The sequence below is a fragment of the Stegastes partitus genome, unplaced genomic scaffold, assembly GCF_000690725.1.
Source record: "Stegastes partitus isolate 25-593 unplaced genomic scaffold, Stegastes_partitus-1.0.2 Scaffold20, whole genome shotgun sequence".
NCBI lineage: Eukaryota > Metazoa > Chordata > Actinopteri > Pomacentridae > Stegastes > Stegastes partitus.
The window spans coordinates 39559-63821 of NW_007577751.1; the positions used below are offsets into that span (position 1 = coordinate 39559).

At 39.2% G+C, this 24263-nt stretch overlaps 1 protein-coding gene across 1 annotated transcript; it reads left to right on the top strand.

The window, feature by feature from the left end:
- The first annotated feature begins 245 nt into the window (after positions 1-245).
- vwa5b1 (von Willebrand factor A domain containing 5B1) lies at positions 246-24263 on the top strand. The gene is made up of 21 exons (XM_008293098.1): positions 246-384; positions 549-710; positions 2086-2305; positions 2520-2674; positions 3727-3858; positions 5164-5288; positions 7216-7392; positions 8450-8560; positions 11563-11765; positions 13016-13130; positions 13351-13536; positions 13820-14021; positions 15263-15458; positions 16320-16567; positions 17569-17862; positions 18399-18536; positions 19591-19725; positions 20289-20360; positions 20776-20845; positions 22307-22430; positions 23604-24263. Exons 1-21 carry the CDS (start codon positions 246-248, stop codon positions 24261-24263), a joined length of 3864 nt encoding a protein of 1287 aa, XP_008291320.1.

Here is a 24263-nt window from a genome sequence, read left to right on the forward strand (position 1 = left end):
AAAGAAGCGATCTTGTATTTTAATGGAACCCTCTTGGCTAAAGTAGGGATATAAATAAATAAGACTGAATAAAAATATAGCTTTTTAAACAATGTACATGATATGCTCAAACACCTACATACCGAAATATCCAGTTTTGCAAAACAACACTAATCATAAAGTTTCTCAAATTCTATATACATATATATTTTGCATAAACACCTGATGTGTGTTTTCTTTCAAAACAGAATCCCAAAACCAGCACCATGCCTGGACTCATTAACAAGGAGAACCGTAGCGCTCTGCCGCTCAGTGTATCTGACATCACCTCTTGTGTCAGGGGTTACACTCTGGCTCTGACCGCTTCTATGACCTACGAAAATATGGATGACCATGCAATCGAGGGTGAGTGAGACTGATTTGTTTACTACAGTAGTGCCATTGCTAGCCACATTCAACCAATTTCAATCGACCACTTGCTCACAAAAACACACTGTTGTAAAATTGATTCTAATGTGGATATGGGCAGTTGCTTTTTTCATGTCTTTTTCTCCCTTACTACCTTTTAGGGATCTTCATTTATCCGATGGAGGAAAATTCCATTGTTGTAGGGTTTGAGGCTATGATATCCAGTCAAATCATAACCCTACAAATCAAAGACAAGGCAAAAATTGATGACTGTTACCTGGATTGCTGCAATACATCTAATGGAGCTCTTCAGAGTGGCAGTGGTAAGATTCCAGCAGCTCTAACCAATATTGTTGTAAGGATCAGATGAGCAACAGTGTAATTTTATAGGTGTTTGTGGTGAAGAAATGACAGAAGAATCAATGAACTCTGCAAATCTCCACCAGTACTGTGTGGCATGTTAGGGTCTTTAAGCTGCAACCCTAGAGTTTGGTTCGCTCCCTCTCAGAAATCCTGTCTCCAATCTGAAAAACGCGCTCAGTACCTCAAGTATTTCTGTATTTCCTGCAGATATTTCCCTCAGGAGTTGGTAGAGGCCAAAACAGAGCTAAAATGAAAGTGAATATTGGCTTTAATTCATCCTGCCCCCTGAAATAAAAATTTAAATTAATGTTAATGCTACTTCAATGTATTGCTCTCACAGGTAGCTGTTGTCTGACACATTTGTCATATCAACTTTTAAGCAAGAAAATATGTCAATGTTGCTGCCTCTAAGTGGCCAAAAAAAAAATCTGTTAACAAGCTTAAAAGACCTATTTGGATTTTACAAATGACTATCTGCCTACTTTTTACAAGTAGCACTACTTAACCTGTGAAATCATGTGAAATACAGAACATATGATGTCTATTGGAGCTCTGTGGGTAGCTTTTAACAGTCAACACATTTAGGGGCTTCACACGTGGATTTGTTAGGAAGAGACATACAATGCATTGGAAATGTAGGATCAAGTTGTGGAGCTTCGCTCATACTGAGAATGAAAAGTTGGGATGTTTTGGACGTCTTCGAGTTTGATCATATATTTTTAAATCGATCTCTCATAGGTCCCATCACTTTCAGTTTTAGATTGCAGTATTGGATTGGACTACACCTTTAGATCTTGTGGTATATTGGTACGCATTTGAAAATCCAACATATTTGGACATAATGTGAACCAAAGTATGGTCAAGGATTTGTTCAATCCAAGTATTTTATCACAGGCAAATTTAGGAACAGTGTATGATATAACAAAAACACTGAAGTATAGTGTTTCACTTAAATAGAATTACATCTTAGAATTACCGTAACTCTAAGAGCAATCTTAATCCTCAGAGACAGCAGTGATAATGAAAGCCTGTGGTCTTTCTTAAGATCTGCTTTTATCTTAAGTCTAGCATTAGGAATGCACTGAAAGCCTTCTTAGGTTGATGTGAAGTTGCTCACAGAGATATAACTGAGGTTTCTACATTCATCAGTAAGAAAGACGTTCTGTGGTAAGAGTGATTGTTTCGGATGGGATTACAATGAAGAGTCGAGGAAGTAATCAGGCCACCAAGATGTCACCTTGACAGCTTTGCATTAGTTTTGTCTCCTACAGAAGCACAATTACTGTGGTGAATGTTTAAAATGAGGTTCTCTGCTGTTCTAATGTGGTATTGTAGGACACATAGTGATGGATGAGGATTTTGAGAGAAAAGTGTTGGTGGTTTATCTTGGGATCATCCCTCCAATGGAGACAGTCCATATTCTGGTCAGTACCTCCTCTGAACTCTCCACTTTGCCCAGTGGAGGCATCAAGGTCTCATCCCCACCAGTGTGCACACCTCGGGTACAGAGAACCATCAACGAGGAGCATGGACTGTCCCCAAACTTCTCCAGAACGTAAGAAAAAACTGACAAAATCATTAAAAAAAACAAAAACAAAACCTTGTTGTTTATTTACAGCACAATAGATTTAGAGTTTAAATCTGGTGTATTCCCAAATCGGATTTGACTCTCTAAACTGTATTTTAACATCCCATATTTGTGTGACTATGGACGAAAACTGGCTGTAACAGCATTTTCTATATTTATGACTTTATTGTTCCACTTATAGGCGGGAAAGACACAACTATGCGTCGAGTCCACACGATCCAACTCCCAACTCCCCTCAGCTGTGGTTGGCTTCACTGCTGGAGGAGGAGGCCATCAACTCAATGGACTATGAGTTTAACTTCCAACTGGAGATACGGGCTCCCTATCTCCTTGCAGGTCAGTGAATTAAACTGGCAAATCCATAAGCATTGCATTTTTTGGAAGTGCTCACATCTGCAACAAGCGGCTGGGAATAATGGAGATTTGCTTTCTAGCTGTGAGTTGCACGAGAAGACCTGATCTGTTAAATATGAAGCCACAGTCAGTAGACAGTTAGCCTAGCTTAGCATAAAGACAGGAAACTGCTACACAGCTAGCCTGACTCTGTCCAAAAGTAGCACTACCTGAAAATCTCAATAACTAGCATGTAATATCTTGTTCAGTTAATCTGAAACCAAAATGTAAAAAGATAAGTTGCATTTTATATGCTGGCTTTGCTAGACTATTTCTTTGCAGAGAGCAGAGACCATAAAGTTGTCAGATATCTAGCAGAGACTCTGTTAGACCTGCTGTTTTCAGTCTTCATGCTCTACCTGGATGTAACTTCAAATTTTATGTATAAGCTGAAAAAAATAGCGATTTAGAAATCTTTTTTAACTGTAATTTTTGTTCACAATTATATTCTTTTTTTCTAGATTGTCTGTGTATTGGTAAAGTAAAGGTAATAACTAGTCAAATGACAGAAAAAAGTAGCTTACATGCTAACCATAAAAAAATAAATATAAAATAAATAATTAAAAAAAAAAAAAAAAAAAAAAAAAACAGGCCAAAATTGTAAATAACATCCACATCAAAAATCTGTATTTTTTTCAAATGGTCATTCATTCTTTTACAATGTTTGACCATAAAATTACAATACATTTACTGTATTTAAATCAGTCCAAGAAAGCCATAATTTTACAGATATTTGCCATTATTTGAAAGAAAAACTATGTATTTTAAGAAATAAAAAATAGCTCTTTTTTTTTTTTTTAACTTAAAGTGTACGTGAAATTGATACCAGTCTTCTCGTGCAGCTCCTGTAAGAAAGCAAGTAAGTGTATTTTCAAAAGTGTCTAGATCTTGTGTAAGTTTGTGCTCATTTACATGTGAGTAAGTGGTTTGCTGTGGCAGTCATGGCTGGAGGTGGAGCCACTTGTTAATCGATGCGCTGTTGATGCTCTGTGTAGGTGTTGAGAGCCCTTCTCATGCCATCAGAGCTGATGCAGACCCTCTGGCCCGCTCTGCCACCAGTGTTGTTATCACTCTGGCTGACAAGTACACTTACGACTACCCTGTCAAAATCCTCATCTACCCCAGCGGTAGGTCCGCCACTTCAAAACTCACTCACAGCACAGCCTTGCAATTAGTCTTTTTCCTGTTTTCAAGTGAAGTAGTCTGAAACAGTTTTTTTCCTCCACCTCTGTCAGAAATTCTTCCACAGCATTGCTTTCCTATGATCAGATCAGTGGTGATATACTGCCTCACTTTTGTGTGAGTCCCTCATCAGGAAAACTGTTAATAATATATGACATGCCAGCCGAGTCAGACTCCATTGTGTGGGTGTGAATTGTCAGGGTTTTTTTTTTTTTTTCTCCTGGTAGGCCTTTCTATTTGTTGCTGCTGTCTTGACCTGCAGTATGTGTGGGCCAGTTGTCTCCCAGAGGCAGGAATGAACCCTGGTCTCACTGATCCAATAGGCCTCTTATGAAGGCTTTGTTCACAAACAGACCTGCGGCCAGTGCCAGGCAATTTAATTCAACCCAGACCGGTGCTGCAATTTCAATCACAACATGGATGCTCAGCTCAAGCAGAGAGATGGAGGAAACGGTGCTGCATTATGGGTCTCCATGAACAATAATAATAATAATAAAAAACAGAATGAAACTGTCTGTTTTCATCAGCAGCTTAGTTGATTAATGGCCACTATTGACTGTGGAGTTTCTGACAGCATCATCAGGTTAAATTTAAAAGTTTCTACGACATTTTAAAAACACATGTAATGCAAATTCATACAGGTTTCACAGTCAAACTGGCCAAAGCATGAACAATAACGTTAAAAACCAAAAGGGATGATAAATGAGTATTAACTTAATTATAATAAACAAAACCCGCATGAGCAGCAGAAAATGGATAAATTAATGAATGGGTGGATTAACTAACAAAAATAGCTAATTAACTGAGGGTCTGCATGAATTTTATGGTCAGACAAAAAAACAGTGCAGTAGTTTTCATTATAATGAGCATTCTAGGACTCTGTTACTGCCTGCAGAAGCCTAAAAAAAATACTTGTAATGAAAAGAAATGAAACACATTTTTGAGAAGGCAGAAATCGATACTTTTAAAGCTTTCTCAAGACCTGCAAATACCCTGCTCAGAAGAGAAATAACAGTCCAAATCCTCAAGATTTACTCCACCCTCTGAGCTCATTTTGCTTTTTGAGGCTGAGCTGTGATACAGCATCTTTAAATGCAATCACCCCTTAATTCTAACATCAATGTGAGATAACTCTGTTTCAGATTACCACACTACCCTTCCCTGTGATGCTGTCGGTTTCAGATATTGTTCAAACATTGTCTGCAGTGTTTATAGTAATGTCTTTGTCCTGACCAACTGTGTTACGTTAGAGCCTCATCTGCCACATGTGCTCATTGAGAATGGCGACATGACACAGGAGGAGTATGATGAGTATCTTCATGGCCGGAGTGATTTCATCAAGGCTACCAAGAAGGACTCAAGCAATGAGAGGAAAGTGAGTGTTTCAACATCAGCACCATGTACCTGAACTGATGACAGCAATATCATACCAAACTCATTTTGAGATGAAAGGCGTACGGTAACATGAACAATCTCTGCATTAAACATTGCTTCTGTGAAGCTGTGTTGATGTTGTCACATCTCTTTTGTTTGGTCGTACATTGCATTATGATGTAATCTAATACACTGATACCACTTACTATGATTTCAGATACACCACAGGGTTGAATTGGCTTCTGTCTGACACAGAAATCAGATTTCTGCAAAGGTTTCTTTATTTGTTTATGTATTTTCTTTGTTTATGACACTTTGCCTATCCTCTGTCAGTCCTTAGTTTTACAAAATGTGAGAACATCTAAATTACTCTTAAAAGTCCATTTTAAATTACATGTTGTATCATTGCACAAAGTTGAGTGACAGAGTTTAAGCTTTTTATGCTGGCTGACAAACTGCATAACAGATTTCATATTTTTCATGAGATTGCATTACCCCGTAGGCTACGACACAAAATGCCAAGAAAATCTGGATATGCCAGGAAAACGGCAACCAAACTGTAACAAAATGTGTTCTTTTAGTTTTATTGTCCATTTTACGTGGTTTAGGAAAGAAAAAACTTTAATTATTTACAGTCCATAGTAATCAGGAATGCTGTTTTTATACTACAAAATATGCCACATAATGTAATCTACAACTGTTTATATACCGAAACAAACACAAACATATTAAACTTATTATTTAATTTACTGAGATGTTAGTTTTTCAAAATGGATTTGTTTTTAATACAGACTTGGAAAAATAAATGTGTGTTTAGCTTTAACTGTGGCTAAGGCTAGCTCTTGCTATCAAACCAGCAAATCTTTTCCCCCCCTGTTAGCATTAACGGCTGCATTTACCTGACTGAATGTTTAAACTAGTTCAGCTTAAGCATTATTTTTCAACCTGTCTGCTTAAACAGCTTTGCAGCATTTAGGTTTAGCTCTAGCTAGCTGTTGCTATCTAATTAGCTAATTAGTGCTTATCTGAGAGTTAGTCAGGTCTTAAAACAATTTTGTTTTTACCAAATTGGCAGTAACAGCTGCATTTACCTGACCGAATGTTTAAACTAGTTCAGTTTGAATATGTTTTTTAACCTGTGTACTTAAATAGCTTTGTAGCGTTTAGCTTCAGCTAAGGCTAGCTGTTGCTGTAACTAGCTAATTAGTGTTTACTTGACGGCTAGTCAGGTCTCACAATCTTTTCTTTTTCTTCTTTCTTTCAATTATGCGGTACTAGCTGTATTTATCTAACTGAATGTTTGAACTGGTTCAGTTTTGTTATTATTTTTCAACTTGTCTGCTTTAATAGCTTTGCAGTATCATTACCATATCTTGTTTGTGTACAAATAACTGCTGTTCATAATAGTTTTTTTTCACAATATCCTCAAACCGTTACTTAAAAGAAATTTCTGATGCTTTCTGAGGTTTGCTTGTAGACATTGTGAAACATTATTTTCCTCATGGTTGTTGTGATGATTATGCACAGTGTTGTTTAATAAATGAAGGGACAGAAGACTTCAATGGCCCTCAGCTAGTTAGTTCTTCTGTTACTACACCCCTGCTTATGCATGTGTCCATTCACATCTCTGCTGTGATGAGGTTGTTAAGTGACCAACGGACCTGAGCAGGAGGAGGAGAGAGAGCACTTAGCCATAAAAAAGGGGGGTTTCTATGGAAACACTCCAAAGGCACACCACATTCTGCCTGCACATCTACAATAATTAATGTGCTCTATCGACTTAATCACTTGTCTCTTTTGTGTCCCCCTTTTTGCGTTTACAAGTGTTGAATTTAAGCCTGTGCAAATTCAAAGAGTTCTGTTATCTCATGGTGTAAGTTCCCCTTAATTCACGCTCATGATTTCTTTTGATTACTGTGTCTTTCCAGGTAGATATAATTCACAAGCGACTCCATAAGGACATCCTCCACAACCCTGTGGTCATGCTGAACTTCTGTCCTGACCTCAAATCTATCTGCTCAGATCTGAGGAAGGTTCACGGTGAATTCATCTTCCTCATTGACCGCAGCGGCAGCATGAGCGGTGTTAACATCAACCGTGTGAAGGTATTTTAATCTTGCCTTGGTGTGTGTTGTTGCAGACATATATGAAGGCACGTGCTGATTTACATATAAATTACACTACATAGCACACTCCAGTTTATAGAGATTTTTTTCGTTAAAAATAATTAAAACTGGCACAAAATGCATCAAAATAGTCAAGTTTTCCAAGAAAATAAATGGAAAGCAACTGCATCAAAGCACGATATGTCATTAGAGGCTGTCTAATTGCTTTGTGGGCTCACAGCCATACTGTGTCTGTGGTCTGTGGAGATAGTGGTTAGCCAGCAGTGAGAAGAGCATGGACACAAGGATATTGATCGGACAAATCATTTACTATTCACTGAACGTCTCCCAATTGCTTATATCAGACTTCATGTGAGCCTCCATCAATACCTGCATTGCTTAATCAGTGTCATTCAAAGTTGATATTTTTTAAAAAATATATGTTTGTATGTTATTTGCCTGCTTGTGCACTGACCCTGCCCTGTGATGTAACACTGGCTGCTGTTCATTTGTGACTCACACTGGGGCTTTTATTGGATGTGTCTGACACTGTGGAGTCCGAGCTTAAGGCCAGGGTCAGCATGACAGTGATTTAATGACTATTTCCCATTGATCTTTCAAGAAATCCTGCAGAATGCTGTTATAAAGATCTGGAAAACTGGAATCGTACACAGTATATATTTTCATTGTTAAAGCAACTGACCAGATATTTTGTTATGGATTGTATAACCAATGTGTTGTGTTTTTCGCATAGAGGTTGAGATAAGTGTCAGTCTTGTAAAAAAATAAAAAATAAAAAATTGCCCCTCAGCTGCAGAAGAGACAGTGATGGATGAAATAAAACTGCAGGATGCCACTCTCCATTCACTCCTCTCCTTGAGAAAATTTGCCGTGACAGCCGTGTAGAGCACCGTGCTTCCATTCAGCCACACATTTACAGATGTAGCTGGATCCACCGTCCATTAAGCACCTAATGAGCAGAAGAGTTTTGCCTTTAATTTTTTAATTTCATATATCAAAGTCTTTGTTCAGGATCTAAATGTGCTATTCTTCTCAGGATGCCATGGTGGTTATACTCAAGAGCCTGGTGCCTGGCTGCCTTTTCAACATCATTGGCTTCGGATCTACTTTTAAATCGCTCTTCACAACCAGCCAGAACTATGAAGAGGTAAAATAGCTCTGTATAATCAAAGCGCCACTTCACTTTATTAGTCATGAGTAGTTCAACTCAGACTGTTGCTTTGGATGGAGAAAAATATCTTGTTTGTCTGGAGTAAAGAAGGAAATAGTGTTACACAACAGACCACATTAGAGATGTACCAATTCGATATTCAACATCAGGATTGGGATCAATATTTTAACGGATCGGTATCAGCACAACCTAAACCCAATCCTTTGTTTACGTCTCCTGTCACACAAGTGTCGGATGCAAATTTGGAATATTTTTAAATCAAGAATTGGCAGCATTTTCAATTAATAACCAATTTATTTATATTAATATAAAATTGATTAGCTTGATCCTAGCTCATCTTAAACACATTAGTTTCGGCCAGTCAGCATCAAACATCGCAGAAGTCTCTGTCATGGTGCCCATTGCTAGCTAAACCCTCACAGTGCTCTCTGTTTTCCATCTCTGAACTGCCTGTAGTCTTCCCCTGCCAGTACAACTAATCTCCAATACATTTTCTGTGAAGCCACAGTACAAGCTATCCGACACCTATGTAACATTAGAGTACAGCTTGGATGCAGATGTGCATTTTTTTTTAAATGTATTGCAAAGGGTTGCGGGTGACCTGAAGCCTATCCCAGCTGACTTAGGGTGAAGGCAGGGGACACCCTGGACAGGTCACCAGTCTATCACAGGGCTAAACTTAGAGACAGACAACCAAGTACAGCATTACCAATTAACCTCAGCATGTTTTTGGACTGTGTGGGAGAAAGCCTGAGAACCCAGAGAGAACCCACGCTGCACGGGGAGAACATGCAAACTCCATGCAGAAAGATCCCAGGTGTCCTCACCGGGACGTGAACCGGCGACCTTGCTGCGAGGCAACGATGCTAACCACCGGAGACACATTAGCATAGTGAAAAGCACTGCATCATATACAGCCCCAAACAAACAACACAAACAATAAAGATTCAGCATGATTCACACTAACAGTGGTTTCTTTAACCACAAACATCACAGGTTTCTTTTTTTTTTTTCTTTCTTTCTTTTTTTTTTTTTTTTACAATTATTCTATGTCAGTTTGCAGTTTTAGTTTGGAAAGCTCTTGATACAACAATCCAAAGTGACTTGTGAAATCGTTACTTGTAAACACAAAATGTTATCCTCACAAGCAAACTGCAACACGAATCATAAAACAGATACTCATTGCTTTGGATGCACCTCATGTTAGTTTCAGTGCTTATTACTGACTGCACAGACCTCTTAATTAATACAATCCTTATTTTAACAACTTGATCCTGGTAAGTGGGACTGTAGCACAACTACTAATTACTTTGTAACACGTGCCATTTTAAATGTATTGCAGTAATGAAAAGAAAAGACAAAAAGATGAAAAGAGAAAGAAAAGTAATTAGTTTCCCTTTGATTACATTCATAACGCGTGTAGGTATAAATTAGGGTTTAATTTTGCACGCATTCCATCGTTTTAGTATTATTGCTCACTGCATTTTAATTTGATTCCGTTCTGTTTCACTTATATAAAATCAATTTACAACATAAAGCCCCTGTTAGACATGCATTACTTTCTATTAATCTGACAGCAACTCAACATCATTTTAATTTCTAAATGAGCATCATGGTCACAAAGCAATCGGCAATCGTATTAGGTTGTAAATGTACAATTCCATATCACTTTCAAAAAGTCCGAACTGCATGCAGCCACATTAACATACACGCAAGCAATGCGCTTTGAGTTGTGTGAAGTGAGTTACGAGCTTTTTCCACATGTCCACACCAATTTTGGTCAATAAACATCACAGCAAATGTTAAAAACACCATTTGAGTATGTTTGAATAAAACTTTAAGGAACATTAAAAGTGATGTATGTCTGATTTACAGAATGCTGGCACTTTGACTAATGAAGTGTTTTGTACGCCAGCTCAGGGCACTTCACATAGTAAGACCCCAAATTCTACAACATAGGGAGAAACCCTATGAATCCAAAGATTCCTTTTGAGTAAGCTCTTAGTGACCGTAGAAAGAAGAAACCTGCAGCCGAACCAGGCTCGGGGAATGCAGTCATCTGCCTTGACTGGTTGGGGGGAGGATCCAGGGGAGAGACCAAAGGAAAAAGGCAACAAAGACAATAATAACCACTGGACAGGTTAATCACAGATCAGAAACATGTAGCGCTGGACACACAGATACCCCCAGAGAAGACAAAAGCACAAACTACTGGGGAAAAAAAGACATCAAGTTATTGACAATTATGATATGTATACATAGAAAGTGAAAAAGAGGAGAGTAGATGTTAGGTACCCCGTGCACAATGGAAAGCCAACCAGCAGTCTTAGCCTCTAGCAACACAACTAACGGATGGATTAGGGTGACCTGAGGCAGCCCGAACTATAAGCTTTATTGACAAAGAGTTTGAAGCCTGATCTTGAAAGCAGAGACTATGTCTACCTCCTGAACCCAAACTGGGAGTTAAGTCCACAAAAGAAGAGCCTGAAGCCTCTGCCTCCCAATGTGATGTTGAAAATACTGGGAACAAGTAAACAAGTCCAGGGTCACATTTTAGAGAATTGTTAGTTTACATTGAAAGATCTAAAGTTTGGTGTCTTGATTTACTACATTAGGGTTGACAAAGAAGAAAAGTAAACAGATGGACTTGAGTAATTAAGTCTTGTATGAATATGAATATCTATAAATACAGAAACAGTCTATAAATGCTGAAATAAGATTTACATGTGATTCTTATTCGTTGATGTTTCAATGTTCAAACTTCACCTTTTTTCCCTCAATGCAATTCGTATTATCTTGAGGAATGTTTGGTATGACTGTTGCAGGCACCATTTTTGAATCATTACCATTTTGTTTTGAAGTGCAACTATGATTTTAATTCAGGGATGAACCCACTTAATGTTGTGAAATCAGGTTGCACATTACTGCTTGACATATTACCTAATTTAATACAACACCTCCTCATCTTCGTGATCCAGGAGGCCCTAGCCCTGGCTTGTGAGTATGTCAGAAAGATCAGAGCTGACATGGGGGGGACCAACATTCTGGCACCGCTCACCTGGATCCTGAGGCAGCCGGTGTTCAGTGGACACCCCCGCCTGCTGTTTCTGCTCACAGACGGGGCCGTCAACAACACAGGCAAAGTTATTGAGCTGGTTCGCAGCCATGCACGCTACATCAGGCAAGTATTACTGTTAAAACACTCTGCTAGAATGTTACATCAATACTGAGTGACATTGTTGGGGATTTTGTCAATATTGTATGACAGCAACCTTTGTTGTTAGAGCTCTTTGGGCTTTAAACATGTTACACAACGACCCATTTGATGCTAACTGTGATTCGTACCTGCAGACATTCAGTAGAAAGGCTGACATGAAGAAGGGAGCTGCTTGGCAGAGAAGTTACTGTACATTGTACATACTAATGGAAATTAATTCATCTCCTGGCTATGCTCATTATGCAGATAGGAAATGCAAAACGCCTCTGATAACATAAAATCACATCTCCAGTTTGCCAGGGAGCTTAAATGCAACACCTGGTTATGGAGCAGTAATCCTCTTAAAATGAAATCCGGGAACATGCAGCTTATGTTGAGTCAGTGTCAAACATTATATATCGCTGCAAAGAATCTATCAGAAAGGCAGCATTTGTGCAGCCTCGATTTGAGATTAAAAAATGCCAACGCCGTGTTAGAGCTGGAATAAGGAAATAAGAAAACTCCCAGCGGAACACCAGCTGTCAAATAAGAGAGCGCACCAGTGGCACAATAGGTCTGCAGCACACTGGGGAGTTTTTTTTGTTTTTTTTCTGCTACTTGCATCTAAATCTCACACTGTGAATTGCTGTCCTGAGTCACTTTGGAAATAATTGACTTTAGTCTTCCCCCTTTTAATGGATGGCTGCCCCCAGATGATTGCATTAAATAAATCATCAACACTTCCTGGGTCATTATCACACTATGTTTGCAAATCAGTGCTGCCAGTCAGACACAGGATAAAACAATTCTGAATCTCTATTCAGCTGCACTGTAAAAACTGAATGTTCATTTTGTTGAACATTATTTCATTTTGATTTTCCCTGTTTTGTTACATCGCAGAGAATAAAATCACAGAAAAAAATATTTTCATACACGTGTAACCCTAAAAAAATGGGACAAATGCAATGGAACAAAGCTGGTGCAACGAAATGAACCTCTGTTTAAAAAGGAATCACAATGCTAAGATAATAAAGCCTCAGCCAACTTCACTGAAGAGCCCTGACAAGCAGCAGGCATCTCTCTGCTTTTAACTATAAAAGAAAATGTTGTTAGATCTCTGCAACGTATCTTTAATTGTCTGCAAAATGTGCGCACATCCTGAGAAGACACCTGTTGTCATGCTCATGTATCTCTCAAACTGTCCATGGACTGCAGTGTTTAATGTGTTTGTGCAGATGTTTCACGTTCGGCATAGGACACAATGCTTGCAGGAGGCTGGTGCAGGGAATGGCGACAGTTTCCAAAGGAACAGCAGAGTTTCTGGTCGACGGAGAGAGGCTGCAGCCCAAGGTACTCATTGCAAAGCTTTGTGTATCACTCTTAACAACAGCCAGCCATTCTGAGGGCCACTGGAGGGCCATTATACAGTGGTTTCAAAGAGTTGAGGGTTTGCCACTGGTACCAATTAGGAAATCATATCTCAGAGATGCCATCCATTTTATGTACTTGTCAGATAGAGCTGTGTTTTATATATAAAGGCCTGTTTTAGTTGCTTTGTTTTACTCCACAGATGATAAAGTCCCTGAAGAAAACCATGTCTCCCGTACTCAGCGACATCTCCATTGAATGGCTCTTTCCTGAAACCAAAGAAGTGCTGCTCTCCCCTGTGGGCAACACCTTCCTGTTTCCAGGGGACAACCTCATCGGTTACAGTGTGGTTTGCGACGCCACCCGGTACCACACCAACCCCAAATCTGTAAGAAACCTGCCGAAAAGTAACAAACAACTGCTTGTATAATGACTTTCTGTGTTGTGAACGTTTCAAAAAAGGAGCCCTTAAATTACACCCTGGAGAGCTTGATAAATCCTTTAATCATTTCCACTTAAATCACTTCTCTGGTGCTGCTGAAAGGGGTTTGAAATAAATCTTAAGGGAGATGAAAAGGGCTACTCCGAAGTGGCTTTTTATCAAACCTCGTGAATGGGTCTTTATTGAAGCACTTATTTCAAATGTTGTCACCTACTCAAAATCTCGACAGGATAAGAGGAGGCGATACAGCATGATGCGCTCCATTGAGTCCGCCAGCTCAGTGTTTTACCACTCTCAAGAAGAGGACTTGCTGAAATCTGGCATCGACAGTCAGGGCTCCCACAGGGAAACACCTTCTGGCACTCTGTACGACTCCTACCAGGACTCCGTGACAGACAGCAGTCCTCTCCCCACAGAGCCTGACACCATGGGTAAGAAACTGACACTACATATGACTGTAATCTGTCTTAATGAGGAGATTTACATTTTCATATATTTGGAAAAATGTGTGTCTCCTTGCCTCTGCAGTTTGCTGTAGCCTCTGGCATGTTTGTGCACTGATAGGTGGAACTGTTATTTTTTTTTAGCCCCAATACATAGTTGTGTGTTCTTTATTTCACCACTGTGGTCCAGGCTGAAGAATTTGGTAGATGATTGACATGAAATTACATAAAGTTTTTCATGGCTCCCAAAGCATCTGTCCATATTGAATTTGGGGATCTCTTGACATTTTTCATCTCGTACCACTATGAGGCTTATTTTTCTGGTTTTAAATGAAATATCTTGACAGAAGTTGGATGGATTACCATAAACTTTATTGGAGACATCCATGGTGCCCTGAGGATGAATTTTAATACCTTTAGTGTTCCCTTAACTTTTCATCTGGCACCATCATCAAGCCCAAGGTGACAAGAAGAGCACGCTAACACACTAGTTTTAGATGATAAAATGCTAAACATCAGCGCGCCAGCATTGCCCCGTAAGAATCCTGTCATGCTATTGTCAAGCACTATTGTCAAGTAAACCCTTACGGAGCTGCTGGTTTGTCTGTTGTACAGCTGTGGTTTCAGCTTGTAAAGCAGTGTTCACAAACAACTGCAAAGTGCACTTGTAAATCAACCTTTGTGTACATGTAAAGTTTAGTCTTTAAGTTTGTGTGTGGAAAATATGTGAATTGGTAGAAATTAGTAATATTTGTCCAAAAAATTGGTCTTTAAATGCTCAAAATCTGACAGACTTGAAGTTCTTTTCAATCAAAACTATGCTTTTGGAAGGGCGAAATGAAGCGCTTTATGCACAACAGCTGTTTTTCTCTGTTCAGGAAAGCAAACAGCAGCAAAGCTGTGTGGAAGTGGGCATGTCGAGTCAGGATTCAAAGGCTTTTTTGTCATATGCAGCAATGACATGTCATCAGTGCAATGAAAAAGCTTTGTTTGCATTGTCCTTGCATAATGCCACACTGAACATATTGACAGAACACAGTCATTCATCGCTCTGAATGAGACAGTTATTGGATATAGAAGAACAATGCCAATGAGTATGTCCAGGAAAACGTTGCAATAATGTGCAATATTTATGTTGCAAAATAGGGTATTTGCAGAAGAACAGAATAAAAAAAATGTATATTAATTGTCTGACTTAAATATTTTTATTTTTGAAAAAAAAAAAACAGGTTTTGATAAGACATCACCAAGAAGGCGTGCGTACAGTACCAACCAGATCACAGACTACAACCCAGCCAAGAAGGTCTACACTCCCAGTGACCCCAGCTCCGTGATGACAAAGAATCCACTGAGGAGAGCCAAAGTTCAGGAACTGATCGGCCAGATGAGCCCTGAACACGAGGTGCAGTGGAAGAATGACTACCAGGTGAGATTTAGTGAGCAAAATATTTCTGATTCAGTGTGTAATGGTGCTGCAGCTCACATGCTGTGAGTTTAATGTGTTTAAACCGCACAGAAAGTAACCCACAAAAGGCAGGAGAATCTCAATTTGTATAATAATAGCGATGTCAAGCTGTCAGACGTTGTTGACAAATTAAACATCTACCTGACCCGTGTCAGGCCTGGAAAATAATCAAGAACAGACTAATGTGCCCTCCTCAGTAATGAAGGGCAGCATCTATGAATGGCAATTAGGGGTGAATATTACTCAGAGAGCAGGTTAGTGTAACTAAACAGAATGTTAAAGCCTGTGAAGAAATTATATCTTATTTTATAAATGCAGCTGAGGATCCATTCCATTCTTGTTTGATTGAATAAGTAGATACAAAGAGTATTTTATAAAATGCTGCAACGATCTAAAGGCTTTTACTCTTCTCCTTAGACCCCAAAGAGTCCTTTTAGTGCACTGCTTCAAATTATTTTATTCTACACAGCACAAAGTGAACGTTTGCAGCTTGTTGTGTTTAAATTTTTTGGTCTCCTCATCAGTCAAAATGACAAATGCAATTACATCATCTTGGTGTTTTTGAGACTGTGATGGATAGCTTTGCTCAGATTTCTCCATTTTATAGACATTTTCAAAACAAGTAAATGACCTCCAGTGTAAATGACAGTTAAATAATTTCAGAATCCTTATATCATTAATCACTTGAAAGCACAATGAACTCTGAGCCTGAGTGACCACAGAAATGAGCAGAATTGCGATTAGTAGATGAACTTCCATGTGTTATTAAACCTGCGTTATCACCAGGGTACTTTGAATTAAAACACTTTCTATTGCATCCCACCACAGCTGGCAAGCCTGAGCGCCACATCGTCCAGAGGGCGTGCTGGCAGCTGTCACAGGTCCCTACCTCAGCAGGAGCCGCCTTTGCAGCAGGATGCCAATTCCGACGTTCATTTTCATTCGCAACCGCAGGACAATCCTCCGCCAGGCGGCAACAGCGTCTCGCCCATGACTTCCAACGCTCCTGGCGAAGATGGATCCAGGTCATCCACAGACAGCCCATCTGTTGGCAGCGTCGGGGACACAGGTGAGAACACAAGCACAACCATTTTGTGATAATGAAGAATGGACTGAAAAGGAAGAAATTCAACATTTTAAAGTTGGTCAGAGTCCATGTTTTGTTGATAATAAATGTGTTGCAGTGTGGAATTAAAGCAGACTCAGTGGAACTGATCAAGGTTGCTGCTGCATGAAATAAACAGTTTTGCATTTCTGATTCGCCGTAGACATGACGATTGACCCTGATAAAAATAGTGTCTATTAAAACCACTCATTCCTGTCTGAAAAAATGATCTTTTTGTTGTTTTTTAACATCGAATCTTGGTCCATTTAATTAGGCTTTTCTGACAAGAAATGACAAAACTCTTTGTACAAATGTATTTTAAGAGAAAAACTTCCAGAAGGGTAAATACTTATTATAGGGTACTGTAATTTAGCATTTTTGGAAATACCCTCACAATATTGTTGTAAGTCAGATGAGAAGCATCACTGGAATGTCAATATTAAGCTACAGCCGATTGCTGGTTAGCTTAGCTTAGCTAAGACTAAAACTGGGTTAAATGGCTAACGTGGCTTTAAAACAACCCCATAAAACTCAATTATTTACATGTTGTATCTATTGAAATGTAAAAACGCCATGTTATAGCATTATGGGCCAAATTCATGTCACAGAGATCGCTTGTTGTTATGCTAACTTAAACTAACTGTCCGATTAACAAATAGGCTGTAATGACCCAAAACCACAAATAGATGTATTAAATCTGGAGCACAGGAAATGTATTTCTATATCTGGGGACAAAACAGAAAATTGTCTTGGAGATGAATTAGAAACAAAAGAGGTAGCATTTTAGAAAACAGTTATTAGTTGAAGTGCAATTCAAACAGGTTATATGGAGAGAGAATGGAAGCAGGAGATGAATTAATTTAATACAAATGTAGTTCAAAGTGCCAGGCAATATGTTGAAGGAAAATAAGAACGCAACACACGGTCTGATTCAAGTATCATATTTTGCTCCTGCGATATTTCAGATGGCTATGGACACCAATTATGTCAAGCAGAAACGCCGCAGGAGACCCTAATTTCAGATCTGGGTGCTGCCAGCCAGCACAACGGGGACTGCAAGGCTGTGGTTTCTGGACTGCTGTGCGGGAAACCGATGAAGTGGGAGGTGGTCTTTGATATCAAGCCCTTCCTAAATGGCCGGGAACGTGAGGAAAAGGTTCATGAGGAGCTTTGGAACGAGACCTTCCACCACCTGGCTGGACGCTCCATCATACAGGACTTCGAGCACATGGCGGATAAGGAGTGTGAGATTGAACACGGTGAGCTCAAGTTGATGATGAAGAAACTTTAGGAAATTACAAGACTAATGTCAAAGGGTGATATTAAACTGTCTCTTAGCTGTTATTGAAATTGTAGACTTAACTTTAAATAGTTTGATATTTTGGCTTAATCATATTATTAGAGAGAAGCGATACCATTATCTTATCTGTCTGCCAAATACAAAGCTATCCCTAACACCTGATTAGCTTAGCTTAGCATGAAGACTGGACAAAAACAAATTTATACAAACAAGTCGCACGTCAAGAACTTAAGAGATGCTCTTTGGTGGATTTTGTTCCCTTTGGATGGAGCCAAGTAAGCTGTTTCCTTGAGTTTCCAATCTTTATGCTAAGCTAAGCTAACAGATATGAGAGCCATATCAATTTCCTCTTAATGAGAAAGCAAATAAAAACATTTCATGATATGTTATGCATGATTCATCTATGAATTATATATGTTTAGAATAATATTATATTATGAACTATGATGGAATCCTATGATGTGCTAATCATTTTGTGTTTATTGTGATTTACAGGGTCTGGCAGGAAATACCAGTTATATGCTATTCACACCAGCAAAGCCTGCAATATACTGAGCAAATACACAGCCTTTGTCCCCATCGACCTGGACACTAATGAGTATTTGCAGACACATATTGACTACATAAACCCTGGTAAGTAATATGGCTTAAATGCGAAGAGGTTTATATATATATGATATGATATATAGGTTTGTATATATTAGATGAGAAAGTCGATGCCACTCTCGTGTCTCTTCACAGGAAGGGAACAGAAAACCTAACTCTGTCCAAAAGTTAGGAAATATGGTGACCAGCACAAACTGAAACTCACTAATTACATCTTTAAAAGCCTAAACAACTACAGTAAATGATTACACTTTAGAAAAATATTATTTTTGAATTAGTTTTAATGATCAACTAAACATTACAGTAGTTACCCCTCTACAGTGTGTTGCATGTTTGAAAAGCAAGTTATCTTTAAAGAAAATGCAAAAGTACAAAATTTATCAGAGCCAGAAACTGTATGAACAGAAAGAATCTCTGGATTTTCAACTTTCTCAATAACCCTTAACTACTGATAGTTACCATTCTGTCTAAAACTTGACTAAACCAAAGCTTAAAATCCTGATATTTTCTAAAAGTCACTGTATTCTACATGTCTTTTCGAAAAAAAAGTGACCAAAAATAAATCATTTGCATAGATTATGTAAATAATATAAAAATTCTGTGCTCTTCAACATAGTTGTGAAGCTATTAGCGACTCAGCGACTGTGGAAAATCCAGGAATTTCAGATGAAATGTTAGGAATTTTTCAGCTGAACTGCAGGCTGTGTTCTCAAAGGGTTCAGAGAGGTAAATTAAGCAAAAATAGCAAATAATCTCTGCTTTGAGCTTCTAAAATATGAAAGTTTTGTGCTTTTCTCTTATTGTGCTTTTTAAATATAGTTTAAATCAAATGTTTTAGTTTTGGAGTGTTTCTTATATGAATTAAAGAATTTCAAAGAGCCACCCTTGACTCAAAACTTGCAATAGGAAAAAATATAATAACTTAATGCATACACGCAGAAATGTAGAAAAAGTGATGACTTAATTACACAAAATTTTAGGTCTGGCTATATTCCAAATCCAAAATTGTTTTAATCAAGACATTGTGCAGCACAGGCCCAAGCCAGCTTGAAAACTGCTTATAATTACATTTTGTTTTCAGGTGAAGGTCTGAAGAAAGGCTCACACTCCAGCTCTCGATCAGGGAGCAGGAAGAACAAAGGCTACTCCATTGGACTAGGTCGCTCTCAGTCTGGTGGCATGTCGGAGGAAACAGAAGATGTCCTGATACCCAACAGTAGGCTGTTGTTATTCTTAGCTCATGTCAGTCCCTGTGAGGAGCTTTAAATCCTAGATCAATAACCAACAAGGAATGCGGGAGGAAGAAATAAATAAGAGCTATAGAGGAAAGTAGAGGAGGTCTTTTATTGAATACGAAGTAGTGAGTATTCAGTCAGAGGAATGCCATTCTTTGAGGAAAAGGTGATATGAAATTGATTTTTCTACATTTGTATATGAATTCAAACCTGCCTGTATTTGAAATGTAAAGGTTGCAGCCTTACGTCATCGGCTTTGTTGGAAAGCTGTGTACTATATTAAAAATACTCCAACTTTAACAAAAGGATACATTTGGAACCTCTTTTTCAGTGGTGGCATAGCAACAGCCAGAGCGAAGACCAGCACTGTGATCGAGCATCTGCCAGTTTAATAAGAAGGTGCTCACTGGGCATGATGCAGATGAGTTGTATCTGTATCATTAGACACAACTGTCAGAAGAATGTCTTGTTAGATTTGGAATGATGAAAACAAAATAAAGGAAAGCTGACAGTTCAGTTTAAAACTTTTTCATCATTATCTCAGGTGCAGAAGATGCTGCCTCTCCATGCAGCACACCCTCCTCCTCTGGCTGGGAGAGGTGCAGCTTCACAGAGGGTAAGTTTCACATGTTGGCCAGTTGTCTAATTTACTGCGTCTCCTTCATTTCCCTTCACAAAGAGCTTTGACATAAACTGCCCGGCAGTCTATTTTCTAAGCAACAGAGTGGCTTTTTTACCAAATGCGAAACCTGAGATTATTGACTTTTTTAGTCCCTCTTCTTTGTAGTGATGACAGAAGTCAACACGATTTTGTAGATTGTATTGACAAAAGCTGTCTGGACCTTTTTTTTAAAAACAAAACAAAACAATGAGTACATACTGAAGGCATATAAGCAAACAAGAAGGGTTTTACCTGGACAGGCGAGACAGCTGCTGGAGTATTCTGCATGTGTGTTTTTTTTCTTTATCATATGACAGTCATGTTGAGAGCTAAACGTGTCGAACTCTGTCTCTGCCTCTCTGTCTCTAAGTCTACCAAAGGAGTCCATCTGTGACCTCTGACCAATCACAGAAGTCTGTGGAGAGTCTTTTTTCTGCTAGGTGGGTGATTGGTGGCTGAGTGGCAGCACTGCATGACTACAGAATTATTCCGCTGCCTCACAGGGAGTAGAATATTTTGAACATCTTCATCTTTATCCATTTCTGTCAGCTGATTTTGACTTTTAGAACATGCAGTCTTGAGGTTAATGCATCAGGATAATGCTGGAGCCATCATTCGCTGTGAACATGTAATGCTTAATTACAACTTGATTTCCCCTTAATAACAAGACCAAGAGTCATGCTAGCAGCACTTTGAGGATAGAAAATGACTAGTTTGTTTGATGTCTGGCAGGATGAAAAGTTGTGCTAATGAAGGAAATAAAGTGGTGAGTGGTTAAAAGTAGCTAAAAATTGGGCATGATGACACATATTTTCTGATATTTTTCAGATATTTTTCTGTCCTGGAACTGTTATAGTCTTGCATTCCATTGGGAAAAATGACAAATAGATGAGTGAAAAAGAAAAAGAGAATCCTGCTCACCTCTGCACAGCTAGGTAAAATTGCAAAATCATAAAGTTAGAATTGTGTGAAGTTCTAATTCCCACTAAAGTACAGCTGAGGCTGATGGAAGTGCAGTTTTCAAATTTTTTTTTCCATCAGATACTGCATGACTGAACAAACTGATGTGAGAAATGGTGACGACGCTAGATGAAAAGTTAAAAAATCACTAAAGTTACTGCAGGAATATGAACATCTGTAAGTCAGGATAAGATGAGATAGGTTAAATTATGTGTATCTGTACAAGATAGAATCTTATTCATCCTGAAGGAAATTCTTGTGACAGATATTAAACAGAAAAAAATGACATTACATGAGAAAATTCAGGGCCTAATAGAAAAAGCAATCAGATAAAGGTATGATACATTAATAAAAATACAAATAAGCAAATTAAAAAAGACAGGAACGAGTAATGCTGATAATAATACTAAAGTAGTAAAGTGATATTTCACCTGATATCAAAATATTGCACATGAAGTTGAAATATTATGATACTGAATTTGATATTGCACAAACTATTGGAAGAATCAATATTGCAAATATTATTGCTATTATTGTTTAAATTTAACTTAAATTTAAATTTCACAGCAAATCCATCATATATTTGTTGAGGGTTTGACAAAACACTCGTGCTTCAGTCATCTGAAGGCTTTAGGGTTTATCTTTAGGGCACCAGGCATGTTCTGCAGAAGACATTCATAATCTGTACACTTTCATGTCAGTCCATTCAATGATTGTCTGAGTTATTTCAGTCATGACAAAGGGCGAGACTGATGACCTTTCCATCCCCCAGTGCCATACTGGTAGCATGGCTAAAAATCCAATCAGGTGTAGAAGAGCATTAAAGCAAACGTGTTGCTTGTCTATCCTGATAGGAGCAGTCTGTTGAATCTAAAAGTGATGTGTGCCACACGTAGTGCAACGCTGTGATTAACACCTGCACCCCTTCTCCCCTCTGTCAGGTTGGCCCTCAGCAGGACTCGTCTCCTGACTCGAGCTGCCAAAGGATTCATGTGTCGATCTCACAGCAAGTCGGGTGATTCAATTGGAGAGAGTGACAACGAGAACAAAGACTACATTCCTCTGGTGGGGAACACATTTATACATGTGAATGTTCTGTCAGGCTGCATGCCTTTTTGATGGAGACTAATTTGAAGTGAGTATAGATCAGTCTGTAGAGACAAATGTGTCACGGCCTTTTGAGTTAGAGGGTGTGTGAACAACACGCAGTGGTTAGTCTAATTTGTTCTGAGGCCTCAGCATACCTCCATCTTTGCAAATTAATTTAGTCTCTCTCAAAAAAAAATGGGATAACAATAAAAATAATACAAAGATGACAAAAAAGCACTGGCTACCATCTGTTTTATGAGTCATACTGTTCATGCTCGGATTAAAAACGAATTACTATATAAATAGTGTTTTGCTAACATATTTAACAATAAATACCACAATAGTCAGTTGATATTTCACTGATAAGAGTATCCTAGATAGATCCTGGGAGTAGTTCTATAAACTATGCAACAATTTCATTTTTTCTTTCCAAAACTGGTGTAATAGCAAACCACACATCTGCCTCTTTTCTGACTTGGAAAATGCATTTCTAGTGATGGATTAATAGGCTGGAGACCTGTCCAGGGTTTCCCCCACCTTCGCCCTAAATCGGCTGGGATAGGCTCCAGCCCCCCTGCCACCCTAGTGAGGATTAAGCGGTGTATAGATAATGGATGGATGGATGGATGGATTAACAGGGCCTAAAGCTACAACTCATCACTCGGTTAGCCGAGATGTTGAAGTAGGCTTTAATTATGCCACACATACCACCTTGACAATGTGTTTTCATCACTTTCCGAATTCAGAGGGAAGAAAATATCTGTAAGAAATGAATAGCTACAGAATAAAGGATACATAGAATAGTTGTCAAAGAAAAGATTTTCACTTTCCATAACAATGAGGAACCCTTTTGAAAGCCAGCTCACAACAAGCTTTTGATTGGAGCAGGAAATGCTGACTTTTGTTCAAATATGCTGTGCAGTGCAGAAGAACAGCATCAATTCAAAACTGTTATTCAGGTGATCTCCCACTTCTTATTTTATTTCTATGCAAAATAATAATTGAAAAAAACCTCACACATTGCAAGCTGAAAATCAATTTACAATGAGCGCTCGCTGAGCAGCGCCACCACACTGCTTATAAAGGCTGAAATAAAAAATATACAAAACTCACTTTCAGGTTGAACGGTAACAATTTCCTTCTGTGCAGGTCATGTTGCAGTTAGCTAGTGGGGCATTTCCCCTGGATGCAGCCCTCTGTGATGCCATCAGTGTACCCATGGACAAGTTAAAGTGGACGTCCCCCTTCACCAGCCACCGCACCAGCCTGGGCCACCTGTCTCACTCCAGCAGCCGCCGCACAGAGAGTGCCGATGGCGGCTCCAGATCGCCGTTTGAGCCAGAAACATTTCAGCAACCTGCAGAGCACACTGCAGACGTCTACAGCCCTTCTCATCTGTCCAGGAGCGCCTGGGCGGATACTGGCCCCTCATCGTTAGCCAGTCCATCCCCCGCTGCCGAGCCCCCGCTCTCCCCACACTCCCACACGGACAGTTCGCGCAGCTCTGGGTCAGGGGGCTCGGAAACGGCATCGCCTGGCGGAGTGCTAAAGAGGATGCTGGATCCAGAAAGCATGGTTTGGGCCACAGCAGTGGCCCTCGCCTGGCTGGAGCACAGCTCTGCCAGCTACTTCATAGAGTGGGAACTGGTCGCCGCCAAAGCCAGCATGTGGCTGAGTGCGCAGGACATCCCAGAAGGCCGAGATCTAGCCTCCATCAAGGCTGCTGCCAATCAGCTCTTCATCATCCTCAGACACTGGGATGAAAATCTGCAACTGAACATGCTGTGTTATAACCCTAACAGTGTCTGA

Bases quoted from the DNA above. Each gene is read 5' to 3' on its own strand.
- vwa5b1 (XM_008293098.1), top strand. From the start codon at position 246: ATGCCTGGACTCATTAACAAGGAGAACCGTAGCGCTCTGCCGCTCAGT. The intron at 15,459-16,319 runs GGTGAGATTTAG...CTATTGCATCCC, and splicing joins CAGTGGAAGAATGACTACCA to ACCACAGCTGGCAAGCCTGA. The intron at 22,431-23,603 runs GTGGGGAACACA...CCTTCTGTGCAG, and splicing joins ACAAAGACTACATTCCTCTG to GTCATGTTGCAGTTAGCTAG.